At 43.6% G+C, this 16,592-nt stretch overlaps 1 protein-coding gene across 3 annotated transcripts in view; it reads right to left on the bottom strand.

Annotated features, from left to right (window-relative positions):
* SLC29A4 (solute carrier family 29 member 4) overlaps positions 1-16,592 on the bottom strand; it is a 524,342-nt gene that overhangs the window by 239,837 nt on the left and 267,913 nt on the right. For all 3 annotated transcript variants that reach the window (XM_073647822.1, XM_073647824.1, XM_073647823.1), the window contains one exon: positions 11,579-11,692. In XM_073647822.1, the coding sequence (XP_073503923.1) occupies positions 11,579-11,692 (114 nt within the window). The remainder of the gene's footprint in view (positions 1-11,578; positions 11,693-16,592) is intronic.

Genomic DNA, 16,592 nt, shown 5'->3' with positions numbered 1-16,592 from the left:
ATATATTTGCTTTTTTTCTGGACTTTTTCTGTGTGTTTTTTCACTTTATTTCTTTCTATATTTTTCACTTGCACATTGTTGGTTTCACTGGTACATTCTTCTTATTTGTTTTTCTCCTATTTTCTTTTTCTTTATTTTCTATTTCTTGGTGGTAATCCTTCAGGGTTCCTGTCTTCTATATATTCTCCCCTGTATGCTCCGGAGATTCGGCTTCAGTTTGAATGGCAGCCATCGCGCACGCGCTCTGCTGTTATATTAAATCACGTGATTTGGTTCCGATCATGTGACCGTTCGCGATCATGTGATGGGAAGTACTTTCTTCTCATTATGTCCTTCCGGTAACTCCGCAACATGACAGATGGCGTGGCGGTGGCGTCTCCATGCAGGGGCAAGATAACACACAGGTACCCATGGTAACACCCAGCAGAGGTCAGGCTAAGTGCTCATGCACAGCTGTAGATAATCATCAATTTGCACAATATTGGCCAGGATCCTTTATATACTTATTCACTCCAGCATATCATCACCCCTGGACGAAGCATTTCCTATGCAAAACGCGCGTCGGGTGCGTAGTGGGTGCCTGGACTGTTGATCTATGTTATTTGGGTAATTATGGCTATTTTGTAAACCATTTTTGGGCTACTTTTATTGACACTGGTCAATAAAAACTTATTGACCAGTTATTATATATAACTTATATATGCAGCTATACTAGAATAAGGTATTTGTTGAGGTTATCTAGCGGTTCATATATACTTATATATCTGTGTACGTATCTTTGAGGCAGAGTTACTGCATATATTGACACTTTGATCTTATTAGCAATATGTGTACTGCCATTTGTGATATTAATATATATATATGAAATATCTGTTTGTTAACTTCATTATTTTCCATGCAAGTATTATTTTTTGCTGCCTTTTGTATTTTATGCCCTTGGTTTTATATTATTATTACATATTACCTGTGGGAGTTCTATGTTAGATTATAATGTCTTCCTTTATACTATTTAGTCCAGGCACTCCACTTTTTCCATCTGTGGTGTGTCTTTGATTTTATTATTGTTGTGTGTATTTGCTTTTATGTGTTATTATTAAAGCTTTGTCAATTTTCAACCTGGGCTGTGTGGTTGTTTGTTTGTCTTATTTCTATTGGTGTAAAATATATACCAATATAACATTGATACTACATTCATAGGAAAACTTATCTTAGCAAGATTAGATGTTTAAGGTAGATGCTCTATTTTTGATTCAAATAGTACGAGTCCCTCCCCCTGGTAATTGATACCAAGATGTGATTAACTGCTCCACACACAGTACGTTATGGTCTCTCATTCCCAGTACCATCCTTCAGGATCATATGTCCCCATAACATCTTCCAGGCTACATCGCACTCCAAGTCCCACATGTAACACAGGGCACTAGCGTGCACTCAAATCTATTTTAGAGGAAAGGAAACATGCCCAGTTCCTCCGTGATCTAAGAGAGATCAGGGAGAACCAGGCTTACACCTTTACAATCAAACCAAATACAGCATCTTCCTCTGATCTAGAGTCATCAGACACGGACAGGTCAGAAAAAGAGGATCTAGGAATTTTCAGAGGTAAAGGGGGATCGAACAGACAGAGATGGAGAAAAAGAGAGGGAGGGGCTGGACGGAAAAACATCCAGAGAAACAGGATGAATGAGGGTAGATCATATGCCAACAGATCACCTTTACCCTCAGGCGCACCCTCATCCTTCTCCTCTTTTTAGAGCAGAGTGCTCTCAGGGATTATCCGTTAAGGAGCAGGTTTCAATAGATAGGAATCAGATCATTAACTTGCTGAACTACACATTAAATGGTTTTGAAACCAGTTTATTAAAGAAAGTTATTTTATTTGTACCTACTAATTGGTTTAATTGTTTTGAGTGGGTGAAGGAAGTGTCAATCTATTTGGTCGAAAATTGAAGTGGAAATTTTTTTTTAAGTCCCATAATAGGGAGGAGTGCAAAACCCTAGGTCTGACGGAGGAGGATATGGATAGCTTTAACACACTAGTTGAATTGGAAAGGGAAAGTTTATAAAAACGCTAAAAAAAAAAGGTGGAATGTTCAAATACCGGCCCATTAAGACATACTTTGTCATTCTCATATTCCCTCCTGATTAAACCCCTGGACCAGTCTAAAGCACACTTCCAATCTCAATGGGAGAGAGATCTGGGTTGCACCTTTACGAGGGATCAGTGGAGGCACATCTTCACCTTGACACATAAATCATCGATCAGCTCGCGATTTCAGGAGGAAGGCCATAAACTGCTTTCACGGTGGTATCGGGTCCCAACTCGCCTACACTCAATATTTCCAGATGCTAGCCCCATGTGTTGGAGATGTGGGGAGGAGGAGGGTGACCTACTACATATTTTCTGGACCTGCAAACTCCTTTCTGGGGAAAAGTTCAACTAGTGATTTGTAAATTCACTGATCTTATTTCAGACCTTGATCCAGCTCTCGTCCTTCTCCATGACAGTGATATCTCTTTAAAAACATATAAAAACTCAATACTGAGACATTTGATTACGTCTGCTAGAGTATGCATTCTTTTGTTATGGAAAAGTAACACTGTCCGGCAATCTCACTCTGGTTTTCCAAAATAAATGAGATTATGTTAATGGAGGAGCTCACCTCCACGATCAATGACTCCCATGACAAATTTTGCAAAACATGGTTCTATTGACTGGAGTTTATATCGTCCGCTGATTACCTTGAACTTATAGGGGAAAACTAAGTCTACACTTTAGGAGCTTTTGTTCTCTTCCCCCATCCCCCTTTGTTTTTGTGTGTATTTGTGTTTTTTGGTTTAACTCTTCTCCTGCTTTTTCTTTATTATCCCTCTGATAATTTACATGAGTGTGTAATGATTTCATGTTTAAGTCTGAGTCACCACGCTGGTATATTCTAAAACAAGTTGAACCAATGTACAACCAGTGACTCTACCTTGGATTGTGTTTACTTCTTTTATTTTATTTTAAATATTATGACAATACTTGTTATTGTTATTTCTATGTTGTCTTGTTTGACTTGCCACTAATGGCACAATTAGTGTCCTGTGTTTGCATTTGTATTTTTTTTTAAACTTAATGAAGCTAAATTTATAAAACAAGAAATTTAAATGGGTTCAAAATGATTTTGACACTAAACGTGTATATAGATGGAAGAGGATTAATTCACGCCAAGGGGAGAGAACTTTTTCCACCTCATTTGTGGACACTGAATCTAGTGTCAATTCAGGCTCCTCCAATGGACCATCGACTAGGTCAAAGGGCTCCAGCTGGGGATGTTGTCCATGCGGCTATTGTGTTTCATGCCCTCACATTGAGACCACTAACTCTTTTATAGACTCATCTGGGAAGAACGTTTATAAAATCACTCACACCATTTCTTGCACATCAATTGGTGTCATATATTGTGCAAGCTGTCCCTGTCACAAGATGCACATCGGTCTCACTTCACGTGAGTTATGCAGGAGAACTCGTGAACATGTCTTGGACATTAATGCGGCAAAGGATGATGAAGACATTTCGACACTTAAGACCTCACCACGCCATTTTTGTCTCTTTCATAAGTGCGATTCTTCTCAAGGTAAGGGGATAGATAGAATTTTGATTAATGAGAGAAGTGTGTGTGTGGGGGGGGGGGGGAATTGGAGGAAATTGTTAGCCCAGAGAGAGGTAAGATGGATAAGGGTACTGGACACCATGGCCGCAAGGGTTCTGAATGAGACACTCAGTCTCTCCCCTTTTTTATATTACGATATGTGCATTTAATACGGTTTCTTTTTGGTCTGGTTTTAAATATGTTTGTATTAATTATATGTTTTATTTGTCTATTTTAGGCTTTATATGGACATCTAAGGACTGGATTTTTGATGGACTACACGTTTCTTTGTACACTGCTTCCCATGCATGCATATACACTGCTCAAAAAAATAAAGGGAACACTTAAACAACAGAATATAACTCCAAGTAAATCAAACTTCTGTGAAATCAAACTGTCCACTTAGGAAGCAACACAGATTGACAATCAATTTCACATGCTGTTGTGCAAATGGAATAGACAATACATGGAAATTATTGGCAATTATCAAGACACACTCAATAAAGGAGTGGTTCTGCAGGTGGGGACCACAGACCACATCTCAGTACCAATTCTTTCTGGCTGATGTTTTGGTCACTTTTGAATGTTGGTTGTGCTTTCACACTTGTGGTTGCATGAGATGGACTCTACAACCCACAGAAGTTGCTCAGGTAGTGCAGCTCATCCAGGATGGCACATCAATGTGAGCTGTGGCAAGAAGGTTTGCTGTGTCTGTCAGCGTAGTGTCTAGAAGCTGGAGGCGCTACCAGGAGGCAGGCCAGTACACCAGGAGACGTGGAGGGGGTCGTAGGAGGGCAACAACCCAGCAGCAGGACCGCTACCTCCGCTTTTGTGCAAGGAGGAACAGGAGGAGCACTGCCAGAGCCCAGCAAAATGACCTCCAGCAGGCCAAAAATTGTTAGAAACCGACTCCATGAGGGTGGTATGAGGGCCCGACGTCCACAGATGGGGGTTGTGCTCACAGCCCAACACCGTGCAGGACGCTTGGCAGTAGCCACAGAACACCAGGATTGGCAAAGTCGCCACTGGCGCCCTGTGCTCTTCACAGATGAAAGCAGGTTCACAGTGAGCACATGTGACAGACGTGACAGAGTCTGGAGACGCTGTGGAGAGCGATCTGCTGCCTGCAACATCCTTCAGCATGACCGGTTTGGCAGTGGGTCAATAATGGTGTGGGGTGGCATTTCTTTGGAGGGCCGCACAGCCCTCCATGTGCTCGCCAGAGGTGGCCTGACTGCCATTAGGTACCGAGATGAGATCCTCAGACCCCTTGTGAGACCATATGCTGATGCGGTTGGCCCTGGGTTCCTCCTAATGCAGGACAATGCCAGACCTCATGTGGCTGGAGTGTGTCAGCAGTTCGTCCAAGATGAAGGCATTGAAGCTATGGACTGGCCCGCCCGTTCCCCAGACCTGAATCTGATTGAGCACATCTGGGACATCACGTCTCGCTCCATCCACCAACGTCACCACAGACTGTCCAGGAGTTGGCGGATGCTTTAGTCCAGGTTTGGGAGGAGATCCCACAGGAGACCATCCACAACCTCATCAGGAGCATGCCCAGGCATTGTAGGGAGGTCATACAGTCATGTGGAGGCCACACACAATACAGAGCCTCATTTTGACTTGTTTTAAGGACATTACATCAAAGTTGGATCAGCCTGTAGTGTGTTTTTCCACTCTAATTTTGGGGGTGACTCCAAATCCAGGCTTCCATTGGTTAATAAATTTGATTTCCATTGATGATTTTTGTGTGATTTTGTTGTCAGCACATTCAACTTTGTACAGAACAAAGTATTCTATGAGAATATTTCATTAATTCAGATCTAGGATGTGTTATTTGAGTGTTCCCTTTATTTTTTTGAGCAGTGTATATACAACACTGCTGTATCTTTTCCCATCTCATTATTATAATATATTATTTCATTATTATGTATTATTTATATTTTTATTTTCATATAACTTATTTATTCTTTCATTTGTATACTTATATATGCATATTTCTATATAGTTGGATCACTTTAGTATTATATTATATCTAATTACACATTTATATTCACACACATATACTGCATATATCAGCACTGACACTTACATCTTTAGTTCTGGTAGTTGGGAGGGAAGGTTCTGATGCGGTCTTGATTTGGTAATCCATTTTCGTCCCATTGTGGAAAACTTCATACTTCTGGTTTCTGCCTAGACGTTTGCGTTCCACCTTGGAATGTGGGATATTTCCAGTTTGAATGTGACACTTGCGTTCCAAGGTGAAACGCAATGTACTTCCGATCTGACGTCATGTCCAGTCTGGAGGGCATGCTCTGCAAGAGATGCGCCCCTGGACACGGATATCCGCTGGGCCTCATTACCCATGCATGGGTCAGTTACAGCTGTCGCTAATTAAAACTTTTTTGATTGGTCCATCAATGGATAAATATTCAGTCTTCACACCCCTCTTCACATCCCTGAGTGACTTCCCTCGTGAAAGCCACCGGCGAAACGTGCGTCGGGAAATAGCTTTTGGTTTGAGGTCAGTGTCACAGTATAATACGTTTTAACATGTTTTCTATATGAGTCACTGCATTTACTTGCCACCTTTGAATCTGTAGGTCTGCATTTTATTGAGGCTCACTATGGTATGACATACACAGGAACTATGGATGTGTTATCATTTGTTCATACACTGATGCACTTTTTGGACACTTCTTTTGTATATTATTATTATTCTCTGACATATTATTATTATTTATAGTATTCTGATAATATTCTGTTCATGTATCCTTTTGTAGGCTGCTGTATTTTTTTTATTTTTAGTTAATTTAGAGGACTTCAGCCTGCAATAGTTTGATTGATTGTACTCTATACTATGATATTAAAGGCTGGGCTTCATAGGAGGATCAAAATGACAGCGATGGCGGTCTTCAGCAAGACCCTGACTTCCATAGTAACCCATCAGAAAAAAGAGTAGGAAAAAACAGGTACAACCACTTATAAAATGTAAAAATATTTCTTTATTCGGTATCCATTAAGTTCCTGATGCATCAATACATCTGACGCCCTTAGTCATAGAGATATCACCAGAGTCTCATCAGAATCTATTTAAAAACACGGCAAACCAATCAGAACGTAGATAACACAATTCATATTATATACATCAAAAAACATTATATACTTTAAGTATCTTCTGTCAATTTTATATTACCAATACAAATACATTGTGCCATTACGAAAATTCAAGCCATTAGGCTGTTTAGTGTTTATTTTAAGGATCCAGAACTTTTCCCTTAAAAACACCTTTTTCTTCCAGTCTGTCACTTTCAGGACACATTACTCGTTTAACACCATAGCATATAAGTCCATCTATTCTACCTTCATGTACATATGTAAAATGTTTAGTCACTCCAGAATCAGTGTTATTAATTTTTCTGATGTTATAAATGTGTTCTTTTTTTTACATTTTTTTCATTTTTCTTCAATTTGCATATATTGCATTCTACACACTATATCAAATGATGGGTGTCAAAATGTATAAATTTATCTAAGATACTCTTTATTATTAGGTAGTATTATGGGCTTTTTCTTTTCACCATAGGGGCATATGCTACAGTTTTAACCACACTTAAAAAATCCTTTTTGTGTTAACCATTTCTTATTTGCATTTTTTCCAATGTATAAACTAGGGAAAATCATGTTTCCCAGTGATTTCCCTCTTTTATAGTAACTACCCTATGTCCTTTTTATAGAATGCCATTTTATTTTTGATCCTGGTACAAACAGGAACATATTTCGAAAATATTTTCTTAATGTCTTTGAAATTAACATTACAAGGTGTGCAAAAAGTAGGTAATAAATTGTGTTTTTTTTTGTCTTTTCTAAAATATTTTCTGTGTTCATATTTTTTACCTTTGTTATATGATGGAACAAATTCACTGTTCTTATATTCTCTATCGCTTAGCCTATTTTTAATGGTTACACTTTCCTTTTCAAAAGTATTTTCCCTTGAGCAAATTCGTTTTGGTCTTAAAAATCCTCCATGCGGAATTGCCTTTAAGGGCTAATACTCATATGCAAGAAAAACGGACGAGTGCAATCCGATAAAAAATCGGATTGCACTCGCACCAATGTTATTCAGTGGGTTACATCTCATCTGCAATTTTTTTCTCAGCTGAAACTGGACTGAGATAAAAATCGCAGCATGCTGCTTATTGCCACGTATATCGGACGAGAATCGCCAATGCAAGTCAATGGGTGCAAGAGAAAAAAACAGACGGCATACAGACCATCCATATGCCATCCGATTTTTATGAATACACTCTCATTCTGTAGCATAGAACACTGTAAATGGTCCTGTAAATGATTGTAGAATAATAGTTGCAGAGAAAAAAAACTAATTTCATACAGATGTCATATGGATGCTAGGCGCACCTCGACGCACGTTTCGCTGTCACAGGACAGCTTTCTCTTGACAGAAAAACGTGCGTCAAGGTGTGCCTGCTACCCTGAGGCTCCCCCCTTCCCTGCGTTCCCATTCACTTTGCGGTGAGTACATACTGTTTCCTACTTGGCAAGGGGAGTTTTCCCACATCCATTTGGGCCACTACTGCAGTGGTGAGTGTGGCTTGAAATTCTGATGGCCGCAACTTCCTCAGCATTTGGGATGGGATGCAGTGAACTTTTGCGGACCTTGGTTTAGGCACTTTGCACTTTTTTTCCCCTTCTCCTACATTTATGATATTTAAAATTAATTCTGTACTGTATATTTATCTATTAATAAACAATCTTCTTTTGTAAGCCATTTATACTCCTAGTCTCTGTTTGGTTTTATATATGCTGTGAGTAGGCTGTCAGGGTAAGGCCCGGTTATCCGGGATTCTAACCTGTGTTTTTTTGTTATTTGACATGTTGGCTGCTGTTTATATACTTTATAACAACAACTTGAAAAATGATTTTAAAATTCGAAATGTTGGCCTTCGGAAATGTATGTTCAGTAAATGCACTCAATACTTGGTTGGGGCTCTTTTTGCATCAATTACTGCATCAATGTGGCATGGCATGGAGGTGATCAGCCTGTGGCACTGCTGAGGTATTATGGAAGCCCAAGTTGGTTTGATAGCAGCCTTCAGCTTGCCTGCATTGTTGGGTCTGGTGTCTCTCATCTTCCTCTTGATAATACCCCATAGATTCTCTATTGGGTTAGGGTCAGGCGAGTTTGCTGGCCAATCAAGCACAGTGATACTGTTGTTTTTAAACCAGGTATTGGTACTTTTGGCAGTGTGGACAGGTGCCAAGTCCTGATGGAGAATGAAATTTCCATCTGCAAAAAGCTTGTAGGCAGAGGGAAGCATGAAGTGCTCTATAATTATCTGGTAGATGGCTGTGCTGGCTTTGGACTTGATAAAACTCAGTGGACCTACACCAGCAGATGACATGGCTCCCCAAACCATCACTGATTGTGGAAACTTCACACTAGACCTCAAGCAGCTTGGATTGTGGCCTCTCCACTCTTCCTCCAGACTCTGGGACCTTGATTTCCAAATGAAATGCAAAATTTACTTTCATCTGAAAACAACACCTTGGACCACTGAGCAACAGTCCAGGTCTTTTTCTCCTTGGCCCAGGTAAGACGCTTCTGGCGTTGTCTATTGGTCATGAGTGGCTTGACACAATGAATGTGACACTTGTAGCCCATGTCCTGGATAAGTCTGTGTGTGGTTGCTCTTGAAGCAATGACTCCAGCAGCAGTCCACTCCTTGTGAATCTCTCCCAAATTTTTGAATGGCCTTTTCTTAACAATACTTTCAAGGCTGCGGTTATCCCAGTTGCTTGTGCACCTTTTTCTACCACACTTTTTCCTTCCACTCAACTTTCCATTAATATGCTTATATACAGCACTCTGTGAACAGCCAGCTTCTTTAGCAATGACCTTTTGTGGCTTACCCTCCTTGTGGAGTGTGTCAATACTGCCTTCCGAACATATATCAAGTCAGCAGTGTTCCCCATGATTGTGGAGCCTATGGAAACAGACTAAGGGACCTTTTTAAACGCGTAGGAAGCCTTTGCAGATGTTTTTTTGTTAATTATTCTAATTTACTGAGATAATGACTTTTGTTATTTAATTGGCTGTAAGCCATAATCATCAACATTAACAGAAATAAACACTTGAAATAGATCACTGTTTGTAATGACTCTATATAATATGAGTTTCACTTTTTGTATTGAAGAACTGAAATAAATTAACGTTTTGATGATATTCTAATTTTGTGAGAAGCACCTGTATATACATATGTGTGTGTGTGTAACATACAATGTTTGCGTCACATACTGTGTGTGTAGCATTCGTATTATAAACCCAGGCAGAGCAGACGAGAGTTCATAGGTATAAACATCGCCCAATGAACTAGCAAAATGCTGCTCATTCATTGGGTGATTAGATTGTTTATACCAGACCATGAATAAAGCCCCCGTCTCACATAGCGAGATCACGGTTTAGGTGACGCAACAGCGACCTCACCAGCGATGTCGCTATGTGTGACACTTTGCAGCGATCAGGCCCCTGCTGTGAGGTCGCTGATCGCTGCAAAGTGTCTTGGAACATTTTTTGGTCGTTGCCCTCCCGCTGGTCAGCACACATCGCTGTGTGTGACCAGCGGGAGCAGCGATCAGGCTGGTAACCATGATAAACATCGGGTTACTAGGGGCACACGCGCACTTAGTAACCCGCTGTTTATCATGGTTACGAGCCTGCTAAAGTGAGCGGTAACCTCCCGCTCACTGTAGCAGAGTGGTAACCATGGTAAACATCGGGTTACTAGGTGCGCGTGTGCCCCTAGTAACCCAATGTTTATCATGGTTACCAGCCTGCTAAAGTGAGCGGTAACCTCCCGCTCACTGTAGCAGAGTGGTAACCATGGTAAACAACGGGTTACTAGGTGCGCGTGTGCCCCTAGTAACCCGATGTTTACCATGGTTACCAGCCTGCTCCTGCTTCAGTAGCAGGCTGGTAACCAGGAGCAGGACATTGTGGAAAGATTCTTTCCACGATGTCGCTGCTCCCCTGATCGTTGGTGAGCCTGCCTGTTTGACAGCTCACCAGCGACCACATAGTGACGCAGCAACGATCCCTGACAGGTCGTATCGTTGTCGGGATCGTTGCAGCGTCGCTTAGTGTGACGGGGCCTTAATTGTTCTCAGCAGCACATTGTTTAGTGTAAACTGCAGATTTGCTGCTGATAACATGATACTGAAGGTGACAGATTGATCTACTAGTGATTGTTCTGTGCCCATCATTCTTTGTTAGCCTGTGTAAAGAGGCTGGGAAACAATCGCCGAACCACTATATTATTGTCGGTCGAGCTCATTTAACAGTCTGAACCCAGCGCATGTAAATGCAACCAAAATATTTCTTTGTGATGGTGCAATATGTTAGCATTTTTGGCCCCACTTTAAACTTTTGCCCAGGGCCCCACTTTGTATAAAACCGGCCCTGCCTACTGTGGTGGTGTGAAATCAGATTATGGGTTGAATGAATCATTTTCTTGAACGCTGGTACTTTTACCAATGCAGATGGACACCTTTGTCCAGTATCCTGATAAATATTTTCCTCTTTTTTGTGACAGAGAAAAACAAACAACTTGTACTTAATAAGTCATTGACAGCTGAGAACGATTATTATTTGTTTCCTTGGTGGGGGTAAAGAAAGCAATCTGTTAAATGAGTCATGCCTAAAAGAATAAACAGTTTATCCATTACCTCTCATATGCCATTCATTTATGATATCTGATTTTGCAGAACTATGCAAAAAATATAGTGATTTAATAACGTGCTACAGGTGGTAATATATGGCAAATTTCCAAATGGACTCCGATATTATAAGATACAATACTGGAAACTGTGCTCAATATGTAAATATTATTTGTTGAGAGCAGGTGGATCTTTCAGTAACTCACCAGCAGTGATTCTCATATGTGTAGTAAGAAGTTCCACTGTAGCATTATTAAGGACAACAGCAGCTAAAGCCACAAGGATGTATGTCAGGCTCATGTCAAATACAATAGATGTGCCTAAAATTGAAAGAGAGAGGAAATATTTTTTGGAATAGTAGTTAGAAATTACATTAAAGGGTTATTAACAAAAACACAATATGGTCCTATAATAATTTATACATCTAATTATTCATTTGTGCCAATGTAAATATTAACCGTACCCTGCTCTACTGAGCATGGGTTGGTTGTCAATTCCTACACATACTCAGTATGCGCTCCCTGCTCTATATTCTTTTTCAATGAACAGTGACAGTGCACTACGTCGCCCACTCTAATGAGAAGTGAAGACTCTGCAAAAGAACACACTGTCAGTGCACACTGAAAAGGAGAGAACACAGAAGAGCAGAGACCAGGCCAGCCCTTGAAACAGAATTTGCGATGTATTCTGTGATGTTTGTTTTGGGGGCTTGTCTGGTCTCTGTTATCCCTGCGTGCCGCATTCTCTCCTTTTCAATACACACTGACATTGTGCTCGTCACTTCTTATTAGAGCCAGCGAGGGAGTGCACTGTTACTGAGCATTCGAAGAAATATAGAGCAGAGAGCGCATACTGAACATGAATTGACAACTAACGCATGCTGAGTAGTGTTGAGCGATACCTTCCGATATCAGGAAATATCGTATCGGATTGGATCGGGCCGATACCCAAAAAGTATCGGATATCGCCGATTCCGATACCGGAAACCAATTCAAGTCAATGGGACACAAATATCGGAATGAAAATAAACCCTTTCTTTCCTTGTAGGTTAATTCTACATGAAGTAAAACAACTAAGAATAATGTAGAATGACATGAAAAGCCGGCAATTCATCAGTGGCATACACCGGTACCCGACAATTTACAACAGAAAGAATAGAGCTTCACACATAGATTAGATAGATAGAAACATGTCAGTCACATATATATGAAGTACAGTGACAGTGTTGCTTACTGTACTTGTCATTTAGTGTAATGGATTTATTAAAAAAAATATTAGTGTTTTCGTGCACCGTCTCTTTAAAAAAGCCGGCCGGCAATTCAGCAGCGGTACCCGACAATTTATAACAGACAGAATAGAGCTTCACACATAGATTAGATAGATAGAAACATGTCAGTCACATATATATGAAGTACAGTGACAGTGTTGCTTACTGTACTTGTCATTTAGTGTAAAGGATTTATTTAAAAAAATAATAGTATTTTCATGCACCGTCTCTTTAAAAAAGCCGGCCGGCAATTCAGCATCTGTACCCGACAATTTAGAATAGAAGGAATAGAGAATCATACATAGATTAGATAGATAGAAACATGTCAGTCAGATATATATGAAGTACAGTGACAGTGTTGCTTACTGTACTTGTCATTTAGTGTTAAAATAAAGGATTTATTTAAAAAAAAATTGGCGTGGGGTTCCCCTTAATTTTAGGCTCTAGCGGAGGTTAAGCAGACAGCTGGGGCAAATGTTTGAAGCCTGGGAAGGGGGTAATACCCACGGAGCTTCCCAGGCTACTAATATCAGCCCCCAGCTGAATACCTAGCCTTTACTAGCTATTAAAATGGGGGAACCCCCCCAAAAAAATGACGTGGGGTCCCCCCTAATTTAATAGCTAGCAAAGGCTAGGCAGACAGCTGGGGGCTGATATTAATAGCCCAGGAAGGGAGCCATGAATATTGGCCCCCTCCCAGGCTAGAAACACCAGCCGTCAGCCGCCCCAGAAATGGCGCATCCATAGGATGCGCCAATTCTGGCACTTAGCCTCGCTCTTCCACGCTGCCCTGGTGCGGTGGCAGGGGGTAATAGGGTTGGGGTTGATGTCAGCTTATAATGCCAGCTGACATCAAGCCCAGGTTAGTAATGGAGAGGCGTCTATAAGACACCCCCATTACTAACCCCATAGTCAAAGTTAAAAGAAAACACAAACACCCAGAATAAAGTCCTTTAATTGAAATAAAGACACAATTCTTTATTGTTCTAAATTAAACCATACTTACCATCACGCCCATTCCAGCTGAAGCCAACGATCTCCTGCAATAAAAGTAAAATAATAAAGCAACCTCATCCTTACCTTTCCATGGTTCCCACGACAGCTTCAGCTCTGCTACATCGAGATGACAGGCTGGACCGCAGCAGAACACTGCCATCCAGCCTGTCATCCCGCAGACACTGAGAAGCGCAGGCATGCTTGCGCTCCTCAGTGTCTCTCTGTGACGTCATCCAGATGAGCCGAGTTCATGTCCAATGAACTCAGCTCACCTCATGCACGTCACTGACAGCGTGGGAAAATTCTCCTGCACTCAGCGCTTCAGCGTGAGAATTCTCCCACGCTGTCAGTGACGTGCATGAGGTGAGGTCATGTCCAATGAACTCAGCTCACCTCATGCACGTCACTGACAGCGTGGGAAAATTCTCACGCTGAAGTGCTGAGTGCAGGAGAATTTTCCCACGCTGTCAGTGACGTACATTAGGTGAGCTGAGTTCATTGGACATGACCTCGGCTCATCTGGATGCCGTCACAGCCAGACACTGAGGAGTGGAAGTATGCCTGTGTGGCACCCCAGGGGTCTGGTTTCCACAGTAATGTAATGTTATGTCTGAGAGCAGGTGGGAGGTCCTTTGGTCAGGGATCCTGTGCATGCCACACCTCCTGCCCAGTCTTGGGAGGGGAAGAACTTCCCCTATATAAACCCGGGGCTGAAGCAGGGTTAGCAGTCAAGGAGAGTAGAGACAAGAAACAGCAGAAGCAATACTACTACGAGTCAGGGGCTGGCAGCTGCAGAGCTCGCCCTGACTGAGAAGCTTTCTTACCGGACCCGGCGTCCGAGGCTGTGGGGACTAACTCTTACCCAGCAGCAGAAGCCGACTGGCAGGGGATTTCAGGTCCTCAGGCCCAGAAACCCGAAAGCACGGTCACACGCGTGGGACCAGCACCGCCATCGTGGAGCGGAAGCCATTAGAAGGCCCCGAGTCACCGGCCATAAGGGTGAGCACCACACGGTACACTCAGGGACGTGGGCTACTTATATCTGCTTCTAGCAAGGTAGCCAGAAGAGTACAGTCAGTTTGGGAGGCCTACAACTCCGCCTGGCCAGGGGAGATCCCATCTGCTCAAGGACTGACCAGGCCCCGTTCACTAGCAAGTACTCCGGGAGGGTCTATCGTTGTTACCAGTAAAGACCCTGAATTACACCGCACCGTCTCTGAGTGGTTCCTGCTACCCCCATCATCCACATCTGCTGCCCTGAGGCCATACCCCTCCCGTTGGGGGTTATACCATCTACGCTGCACCATCCATCCACCGGCCTCAGCGGACTGTCCTGCAGCGGCAGCTCCATAGCTGCATTCAACGGGTGGCGTAGTCGTCCTACATCTACCGCTGTTACATCGCCGCTCAGTATGACTCCCTGGGCACGGACCGGGTCACCGCCACGAGACTACAACCCTCAAGAGATCCGGCTCCGGGTAAGCTCCCGCGTGCGCAACGCAGCGCGACACAGGCCCAGGGGCACGTCAACTTTGGCGTAGTCGGCAGGATTTCGTGCCCGCAACCACCGGGTACTGCGTGCCTGAAAAAGACTGTTCAAACTTACCAGTGGTGAAGATTCCCGCCATCCAGCACCATCTTCTGTCTTCTTCCCGCCATCCGCGAAGTTTTCCCGCCATCCGGCGCCATCTTCTGCCTTCTTCCCGCCATCCGTGGAGTTTTCCCGCCGTTGGACGCCATCTTGAAGACGCCGCGCGGGAAGAAGAGGGGCGTGGACTCCGAAAGCGCGCGAGAACTGAAGCCCCGCCTCACGTCCGGACGTTGCGTAAGGTCCTGGAAGGAGCCCAGCAGACGCCGACGTCACCGGAGCGCGACGGAAGGTCCTCAACCCTGACGATCTACTGCGGAGCCGCGGCCTACGGAACAGGATCATCGCAAGGTAGGCCACGGTCCACTAGGGGGGAGGAAGATGTCGGATGCGGAGGAGAGCTTCACTGCCTCAACCCCCGCCAGCGCCACCGCTGCTGCAGTTATGCCCTTCACCATGCCCTATATCCCGGGAGCAGCTTGGCTACCCCAGTACTCAGGGGAGTCACATACCCTGCATGACTTTAGAGAAAAGCTGGATAGCCTCTTCCAGGTGTACCCCCTCACAGAAGAGCAAAAAGTGAGCATCCTGGTGGCCCAACTAACCGGGGCAGCCAAAAGGGAAGTAAAATCCTGGCCACCTGGGAGGAAGACTGTCGCAGGGATACTAACCCGGCTGAAGGATACCTTTGATACCCGCACCTCAGCCGAGATTAAGCTTAAATTCTACGGGTGCAAGCAGCGAGCGCATGAGAGTATAAGGGACTATGCACTAAACCTACAAGAGGCCCTGAGGGCCATTAAGCAGACCGACCCTGATGGACTGGGAAACGAGGACAGGCTGTTGACCGAACAATTTATAGAGGGACTATATTGTAATGCCCACCGAACCCAGTTGCGGGCGATGGCCTTACAGGATCCCCATCTGGGCTTTGCACAGTTCAAGGACAGAGCCATCCGGGTGCTCCGAGAACCGGCACCGGGTGGCGTTGTGACCCACAGGCTCCCAGCTATTACTTACCACCAGGAGGCGGCGCCCTTGTCGGCAGGGCCTGTGGGAGCTGATGCGCAGGCTTTGGACAATGACCCGGCTCCAGACCTACACCATCAGGTCCAAGAGCTAGCTAAGAGCGTTGCTGCGCTAACCCGAACTGTGCAGTCTTTACAGGTTTCCACCCCAGGGAAGATCCAGCTGGCATCCGGACCGGAGGACATCCCGTGGCGTCGACCAAGGAGGACCCCACCGGCCAGAGGAAGACCCAGTGACCGATACAGCGAAGACGGACTACCCATCTGCCGCCGCTGCAATCAACCCGGACATATGGCAAGGTACTGTTCTTTAAACGGGCACAACCTGGGGTAGAGGGCCA

This window comes from Phyllobates terribilis, unplaced genomic scaffold, assembly GCF_046119375.1.
Source record: "Phyllobates terribilis strain yellow unplaced genomic scaffold, ASM4611937v1 Scaffold_9__5_contigs__length_417890890, whole genome shotgun sequence".
Taxonomy (NCBI): Eukaryota; Metazoa; Chordata; class Amphibia; order Anura; family Dendrobatidae; genus Phyllobates; species Phyllobates terribilis.
The sequence above is the reverse complement of the archived record's forward strand: the minus strand, read 5'-3'. Positions and strand labels throughout refer to the sequence as shown.